Here is an 8,731-nt window from a genome sequence, read left to right as displayed (position 1 = left end):
TATTGAGGGGGGGGGGTATCAGTCTGCTGCTGAAGGAGCTACTCAGGGACCCCCCAGTGTCATGTAGGGGGTGAGAGGTGTTGTTCATGATGGATGTCAGCTTGGCTAACATCCTCCTCTCCCCTACTTTCTCTATGGGGTCCAGAGGACAGTCCAGGACAGAGCTGGCTCTTCTGATCAGTCTATTGAGTCTGCTCCTGTCCCGGTCCGAGCTGCCCCCCCTCCAGCAGACCACAGCGTAGAGGATGACAGAGGCCACCACAGAGTCATAGAAGGTCCTGAGGAGAGTCCTACACACTCCAAAGGACCTGAGTCTCCTCAGCAGATGGAGGCGACTCTGGCCCTTCTTGTAGAGTGCTTGGGTGTATTGTATGTAGTTAAGCCCGGAGGACTTTAAAGTAGTTTTTTATATTCTTTCATTTATTACTTTATTTTTTCATTTATTACTGACTGTCAAAATGAATAATGAAAACTTTCTGAAAAGGAAAGGAAAAAAGTTCTGTGGCGTTCATTGAGTGTGTTCATGTTTTACAAAAAGTTTAACCTGAGCCAGACTGTACAACAAAGAAATCCTACACATCCATACAGGGCTAATAGTACACAGCTGTTAAAACACAATAAAATATACAACACGCTGGTATTGGATCAGTACTCTGGGTCAGCCGATGAGCAAGTTCAGGTATCGGGAATTGTTTTATTGTGAGATTAACGTTCTTTTCTTTTTTCACATGCAGTTGCAATAACTAATTATTTTAGAACAACAGTGTGTTTTTATGTACATTTGTCCTCCCAGTAAACATGTTATAAATGTAATGTCTCACTTAGGGAATTAACTGTATGAAAATATAACCTCACGGTTATAATGGTCAAAAATATCAGGGTTTTCGGTGTTATCGCGGTGTGTCCAATATGTTCAGAAAGCACTGATAAGCCTACACGAGCTGAAATAGTTTCACAAACTGTGTTTATCATATCACAAAATATAGGCAAAACCTTATCAAAAGTGCAACTTTTAACATCAAAGGAACAAGGGTTCAGCATGGAAACAGCTGCTTCGTTAGGAAATATTTTAAATTCTACAAATCCAAACATTCATCATTAAAATGTAAAACTGTACACATGAACCCTTTAGAGTAAACCTTAAATAAAATATAAGTGCATTATACACTATAAACAAATTACAAAAATAACTACAGTCATTGGAAGGATTAAACACAGTTTCCACACCGTGGTAATACTTATATTTTAATGAAACGGTCATTGTTATCATCAACATTTTTAACGTGGTTTACCGTTAACATCCCTAGTCTCACTCAGTCACCACTGGGTCTTTTCATTGCTACATGTCCTAGTTTTTTCTCCTACCCATCTTATCTCGTATCGACGGTTATCTGTTTGTGCTCATACAGAGATTCTGGACTTTGGCTACCCTCAGAACTCAGAGACCGGAGCTCTGAAGACCTTCATCACCCAGCAGGGCATCAAGGGACAGGTCAGTAAGAAGCACTTAGTCCCAAATGTAGCTTTTATTGTGTTGAGGGAACAAGGATATACACTCAGTTGCAACTTTTATTAGCTACACTTGCATCACAAGGTTGTAATGTTCAGTTTATGATGAAACCGAAAACGCTATGGTCATTTTAGACACTGTTGCACCATCGTATTGCATCATACTGAGATTTATGCTCTTCATTTGTACTGGCGAGGGAGCATAAACATTGGAAACACCTCTCAGTATAACTAATCACCTGGAGAATCATCAATGATAGGCGAGTGATAAATAATAAGGTTGTATGTGATGAGCCAGGTTGCTTGCTCTGGATTAGGCAGATAAAGACATTTTTATTGGAGTGGTGTCAATGATGTCAAGTAAAATCTGACAGTGAGTTAGAGTGGTGGACACACAACATTATAGAAAGCCATTAGAGGACCGCTGTAATACCGGCCTTTTAACTGCCAATCATCTCAACTGGACTGGTCAAAAAGTAAACCTCTAACCCTTTTCTGTGTTTTCTCTCCTTGTTCCCCACAACTGTGATCTTGGACACTTCATTATTCAGCACCAGGTAATAAACCACACACAGATTAAGCTCAGAAAAAGTCATCTTATCATGTCATGTATCCATGTAACTGTGGCGTTGATGATCCCTTTTCATTTACACCATTTCTTTTACTGTCAGGCTGTCAGCCTTCTCCTTTTGTTAGTAGTGATGCAGTTCCTCTCTGTGTCTCTGTCTCGCAGACAAAAGAGGAGCAGTCTCAGATCACCAGCCAGGTGACGGGGCAGATCGGCTGGCGTCGTGAAGGCATCAAGTATCGCCGCAATGAGCTCTTCCTGGACGTACTGGAGAGTGTGAACCTGCTCATGTCCCCACAAGGTCTGTTTATGTGGCCTCGCTGAACGGGCTGGGGGGGGGGGGGGGGGGGGGGGGGGGGGGGGGGGGGGGGGGGGGGGGGGGGAGACTGCTCACGTGACTGATTTATGAAATCATATCATTCAGGAGCTAGCTTCAGACTAAAACTCTGGCAAACTGCTCTCTTTGTTAATATTTAGATGTTTGTGTTGAAGGACAAGTTAACTACCCGGTCCATTTGGTAGTTGTTCTGATGCTTTTGATAATATCTGGTAGGAGGGAGGTCAGCTTCAGATACGGATGGAGAAAATGAAGTGCTCCTCAGTTACGAATTATTTTTTATGTCCATAGAAACACTCATAAAACACTTAAAAGGGAAAACCAAATCCAATGATTTTTGTTATCATTGTTACTGTTTTAGTTGACATCTGGGTCTTACTACAGAATAGTGCTGTCAAACGTTTAAAATATTTAATCGCGATTAATGTCATAGGTAACTCTCAATTAATGGCACATTTTGATCTATTCTAAATGGCCCTTGACTTCTTTTTGTCCCATTATTTGTTTTTTATTTGAAACAAATAAGGGGACAAAAAGAAGAATGCTCTTATCAACATTAAATCTTATCGGCGTCCATTTCAGCGTCTCGCGCTCGCCATCCACTCCGTTACGACTCTTTGGCCGGCCTTGGTGCGGGGCGCGCCCGTTGTTGTGTTTCCGGTCCAGCTAGATCCGGTGGGTGTTGTAGTTTTTCTAACATCACTAGTTGTTGCAACAGCATGTGAAAACAAATAATGTATGTCGTTAAAATGGGTTTGCGTTAACGCCGTTAAAACACTGACAGCACTGAAAAAGAGTTTCAGCAGAGTTGGTCTCAAAAGAACAAGTGGAGGAAAATCTGAACTGTAGCGCGGCCAGTTTTAGCCTACCAGAGACCCATCATCTCCTGTCCTGTCCAGGCCAGGTCCTGAGCGCCCACGTGTCGGGCCGAGTAGTTATGAAGAGCTACCTGAGCGGAATGCCCGAATGCAAATTTGGCATGAACGACAAGATTGTGATCGACAAGCAGGGCAAGGGAGCAGCCTCTGATGACGCGGGGAAGAGGTGAGTGACGCAACACGCACACCAAATGGCATGAAAATCAGCCGTATTCTGACAGCAAGGCTGAAGAATACTTAGAGATTGTGCAGTTAGCTTCTATAGAATAATGCTTTTTTTGTAATATTTCCATCTAGAAAAACCTTGCCAAGGAAATTCATTGAGTCAAACTTTAAGAGGCCACCATGTCCGTTAGCCCCGTGTCTCTGTTATGAGTGTTGTCCTACTGTTTATAACAAGACGGGCTTTACAATTTATTTAAATTTTTCTTTCCTTTTGGATGCATCTCTCCTTTCTTTCCCTGTCTTTCTTTTCTATGTGCTGTACCTCAGTGATTTAGGGGGAGGAAGGTACTGTACTGCCAGGTGTCCTCACCTGCTGTCACTTCAACACATACACACACACACACACCCCCACACCTGTCTTGTCTAAGCCCTGTAGCACGTTTAGAGTCATCTCATCAAACACGCCTTGTTAGCTCTTTAGTGTAATGTACATCTCGGTGGTTGTTTCTTTACTTTGTGGAATGGTTTGTTAGTGTTTCCCACACCACCTAACATCTCACAGGACTCTTTTATTGTCATTAACCTCCACTGGGTTTTTAGATCTTGATACTAGTCTAGCAGATGTGTCACTGTGGGCTTTTTTTTGGGCAGTAATCGAGGGAGAGTGTTAGTCATATTGGAGAGTTGGTATCCTATTTGATAGTTTATAACGATAAACGGATGAACTAATGTTGTTTAGTGTCTTCTGTGTGTGTGTGTGTTTCTGATGTGTGTGTTCCTCTCCCAGCACTGGGAAGCAGTCCATAGCCATCGACGACTGCACCTTCCACCAGTGCGTGCGCCTCAGTAAGTTTGACTCGGAGCGTAGCATCAGCTTCATCCCCCCCGATGGAGAGTATGAGCTCATGAGGTCAGTAGATGGGTTTTTGAAGTCTTTTTTTTTTTTTTTTTTTTTTTTTTTAAGCTTTTGTTTAGGGCTAGATACCAGTTTAATCCCTAATGAGTAAATCGCGTCAGTGAGCCAATGAGCATGCAGGGTGCTTCTACTAAGATCTTCTAATGCTGCTGATTGGCTGTCTAACATTACAAAAAATCAGGGCTCACATAGTAGGATCTGAAGAATAAATAAAGATTTGTGCCCTAATGTATTTTATTTTTGTGTTAAAATGGATTTATAAAATCAAAGACAGTATTTTTACCGTTTTTTAGCGGTACCCAGCCCTACTTTGGTTCATTATTAGACCGTCCAGACCGGAGCTGAATGTGTACACAGGGCCCGAGAGAGACTTATACAAACCACATTAAACGTATAGGACATACATGGGTCATTCTATCTTTAAATCAAATGTTGTAAGAAAGGCGTGGACGACCACTGAAACAATGAAATCGCTGTGTATGGTTTATGAAAAAAAATTGTGAAATGGAACCACATTTCTCCTTCCCCTCCCTGCAGGTATCGCACCACTAAAGACATCATCCTGCCGTTCCGAGTCATTCCTCTGGTCAGGGAGGTGGGCCGCACTAAACTGGAGGTCAAGGTCGTCATCAAGTCCAACTTTAAACCTTCGCTGCTGGCCCAGAAGATCGAGGTGAGCGCTTATCAAACACACAGCGCCTAATTTAGAAATTGGTTAACGTCCCTCACAGCTTTAACATTACCATATATAATCAGAGACACACTGGAACTGCTCCGATATGATGTGGACAAAGTTTGATTGCCTTAAGTTTTGAAAGTTTTGCTCCTCTTCATTATCAACTCCTTAGGTGCGTATCCCAACACCCCTGAACACCAGCGGCGTGCAGGTGATTTGTATGAAGGGAAAAGCCAAGTACAAGGCCAGTGAGAACGCTATTGTCTGGAAGTGAGTAGAAATCTGCCCGGACATTCATGTCATACTACCAAACTCGCTGTTTTATGCTCTGTGTCTAGTTATTGATGGACAGCTTTTCTTACCTCACACCCATGATTCTATTTGGTTTTTTAAACTTCTTGATTGTAAAGGTTTTGAAATTGGGTCCCTTGTGGTTCTGTAGGATCAAACGCATGGCTGGGATGAAGGAGTCTCAGATCAGCGCTGAGATCGAGCTGCTGCCAACCAACGATAAGAAGAAATGGGCGCGGCCTCCCATCTCTATGAACTTTGAGGTCAGAACGCATTCATAGTTTCTAGTCTCTGCCTTCACCTCGGTCCTGTGTGGCCTACAGCACGCAGCCCGACCCAACATGTCTCAACTCTCCTCTTCTTGGCTCCGCAGGTCCCTTTTGCTCCATCTGGTCTGAAGGTGCGCTACTTGAAGGTGTTTGAATCCAAGCTCAACTACAGTGACCACGACGTCATCAAATGGGTGCGGTACATCGGCCGCTCGGGCATCTACGAAACGCGCTGCTAAAGTTTCTCTCTTCAGGCAGCGAACTGACCACTTTCCTCCCATATTTCCTGTTTTTTCTTCTGCCCCCTTCCTACGTTGTCTCTTGATCCCTCAGTCCTTATAGCTTCTCTCATACACCCCACCCTGTGTTGGAGATTGAATTTACATCATTAAAAAAAAGTGAATATGATATAATGCTCAGATATATGCAAAATGTGAACCATTGTATCATGTATATATATATATCTCGTGGTGATGAGTAAACCTGTAAACCAACTGGTGTCCGAAAGGAAAAACACAAGTGATGCAGACGTGGACCAGGGGGAGAGGTCTGGAGGCGCCTTTGGAGTGCTCTCTTGTGTTTATTCAGTGTTATTATTCCACTATCTACTCTCCAGTTAGAAGTCCTAGAAGTAATCCCTGCTAAGATCATTTGTAGCTGTTGTGGTTAAATGAATCCTGATGTAGTTCCTGTGTATGAACTTGTCTCCGTAGAGTCTGCTCTTTAAATCGAGATGCATTGTCCGATTCGGTATTGTGGACTGATTGATATTTGATCCGTGCTTTCTGGGAACGATCATTTGGATCGAAAGTCTCCATTCAAAGTCTCTAATGGCTAGTTGGTAAAGAGAAGGAATTGATAGTGACCAAGCTGTTCCACTATCAGTTTTACCAGTGAGTAAAGGAAAAAGCAAACTACAGTTGTTTTAGGTCTGACATCATCCCATTAATCTAGTGTGTGACCCAAATGTCCTGTTTCCAAAGCACCAAGATCTTCTTTGTCCCACTTCTGTTTCAAAGACGCTTTGGGGGACATGTGGCACTGGGAGTGTGTTTGCAGTGAGGTGAGGTCTCCCCCTGGTGTTTGTCTCGTCACTGTCTGCTTCTTCATGTTTGTAGCCCTGGTGACCGTTCTGTCCAATAAAATCTGACTATGTAACCACCCCCACCTACCCGCTCTCTTTTTTTTTTTAGTTGTCTTTACTCTATTGTATCCACCATTTCCTCAATGTTTTAAGATGGGGGGGGGGGGTGTAGGAACAATGGATTTGGGATGTGTTGTTTACAACATGGCTAGTCCAGTTTTTGTCCTGTCCGTTAATTTGACAAATATATTGGCTCTTGTTATATCTTTTTACATTTTGAAGAAGAAACCAAGCTAACTTCGAGTGCTGAGCCAAACCTACAGACTATCCAAGTTTAAATTGACTGAAGGAATGAATAATCAACCCGGGAAAGGTGTTTGGTGTATTTTGCCTCCAACGTCCAGGCAGCGCTGCAGTAGTTATCTTTAGGTTTAAGGTTAGGGTTAGCTGCCTGGAAGGCGATGGTGGAGGCAAAACAACATCGTGCTGCAGGAAAACCCTCAACAGTTGCATTAAACCACAGGAGACAATAATTAGTCAAGGTGAAGTGCTTTGGCCAACATGTTTAATCCATTTCTCTCGTCTTGTCCTTCCTCTGCAACTAGGACAATGAACACAAAGAATGCCAAACGGTAAAATAACACACGATTAAAACGCTGTTAATATTTGCAGCTAGTGGCTTTTGTTGGGTTGCCACTCGAGTCTTGAACCTCGAGCCGCCTTGAACCTGTGGACGTGATCTGACTGAGAAGTTCTCACCAATTTAAAAGAAACCGATTCCACAAGAATCGTGGCGAGGGTTCCTAAAAGTAGCTTAGCTTCAAAATCACAGCTGGGTTTGCTCAACAAATGAAACTGATTTTGCACTTAAGAAAAAAAATCTGATTTGTGCCTACAAGCGTGGATGCAGTCTTTGCTGCTGTAGCAAAGACTGCTTTGAACCACGAGTACCTTTTGGGAAACCAAACCTAGAACACATCAATCTGACATCTGTCAACATTTCTATTAGTCATCAACAGTATTGCATTACATCTACAGATCACCTGTGATGTTTCATTTTTCAGTTATATAGGAGACAAAACACATGCTTTACTCACTGGAGATGCATGACAAACACACAGAGGCCGGAAAGTCTCTAATATTAGACGCAGTTACATGGCTTCAGTGTTGCAACATTGACTGTTCAGAAAGGAAATTATAATGCTCATAGTTTGTGCTCATCTCAGGAATCAATCAGTTGAGGGAAGGAGGTAGCTACATAAATGTTGATCTGGAGTTTCATTGTTACATGAATCAGAAGCCCTCATACCACTATGTGACACAGTGCAGTCCAGTCTGCTAAAACACTCTTTAACTGATGCACACACCAAGTTTACTTAAGCGGAAGTCCTGCAGATTGGTGCAAGATGTGGAAAACAAAGCCAAAACCTAAATGTTTGGGACAGCCTAATATATTTTACCATGTCTTTGTGCTAGTAATGAGGAGGCCTTATTCATAAATGTGTGCTTATGACTCAAACTAAAGAAAAGATATAATTTCTTATGATAAGTAGGGCATTTAGACAGTGCTCAGGTCTTCTTGGAAATACGGAAACTATTCTTTCTATTGTCATAGACTTCCCTACAGGGCCAGGAGATGCAGGATCTGAATTACAAATGAAGAAGAAAACTCTGGAGTCTTGCTCATGTTGATCCAGCGCTCAAATTGTCAAAGCACTCCTAAACAGAGACGAATAAGATCATAACCTGTACACAAAGAAAGAGATCAAATCTACAAAAATAAGTGTTTCTACATCAACACGGGTCATCCTTGCTTTCTTTTGACGCCACAAAACATGGTGTCCAGTTTGATACTAGTCTTCCAAAGACTGATTCTCATCAGCAGACAAAAACATTTAAAAAAGCAAATGTATTACTATAGTCAGAGCTGAACCCAGATCTGTCAACAGACTGCTAAAAGAAGCACAAACATCACATGCACAGACACGCATAGCCCCAAATCAGGCAGACAAAGTCGGGGGGGGGGGGGGGGGGGGGG

General features: G+C 42.6%; 2 protein-coding genes across 2 annotated transcripts in view; both read left to right on the top strand.

The window, feature by feature from the left end:
- Window positions 1-6,776, top strand: part of LOC117954074 (AP-2 complex subunit mu-A) — a 7,636-nt gene extending 860 nt beyond the window's left edge. Inside the window, exons 2-11 of the mRNA XM_034887554.1 lie at window positions 1,410-1,492; window positions 2,061-2,066; window positions 2,243-2,378; window positions 3,314-3,458; window positions 3,785-3,802; window positions 4,245-4,367; window positions 4,911-5,046; window positions 5,222-5,319; window positions 5,492-5,603; window positions 5,714-6,776. Of these exons, the coding sequence (XP_034743445.1) occupies window positions 1,410-1,492; window positions 2,061-2,066; window positions 2,243-2,378; window positions 3,314-3,458; window positions 3,785-3,802; window positions 4,245-4,367; window positions 4,911-5,046; window positions 5,222-5,319; window positions 5,492-5,603; window positions 5,714-5,848 (992 nt within the window). The 3' untranslated portion in view covers window positions 5,849-6,776. The remainder of the gene's footprint in view (window positions 1-1,409; window positions 1,493-2,060; window positions 2,067-2,242; window positions 2,379-3,313; window positions 3,459-3,784; window positions 3,803-4,244; window positions 4,368-4,910; window positions 5,047-5,221; window positions 5,320-5,491; window positions 5,604-5,713) is intronic.
- A 669-nt stretch (window positions 6,777-7,445) lies between these two features.
- Window positions 7,446-8,731, top strand: part of LOC117954868 (dynein, cytoplasmic 1, intermediate chain 2a-like) — a 24,905-nt gene continuing 23,619 nt past the window's right edge. Inside the window, exon 1 of the mRNA XM_034888908.1 lies at window positions 7,446-7,564. Coding sequence (XP_034744799.1) covers window positions 7,543-7,564 — 22 coding nt within the window. The 5' untranslated portion in view covers window positions 7,446-7,542. The remainder of the gene's footprint in view (window positions 7,565-8,731) is intronic.

The sequence above is a fragment of the Etheostoma cragini genome, chromosome 12 (assembly GCF_013103735.1).
Source record: "Etheostoma cragini isolate CJK2018 chromosome 12, CSU_Ecrag_1.0, whole genome shotgun sequence".
Lineage (NCBI taxonomy): Eukaryota > Metazoa > Chordata > Actinopteri > Perciformes > Percidae > Etheostoma > Etheostoma cragini.
This window is presented reverse-complemented; position numbering and strand designations above follow the sequence as displayed.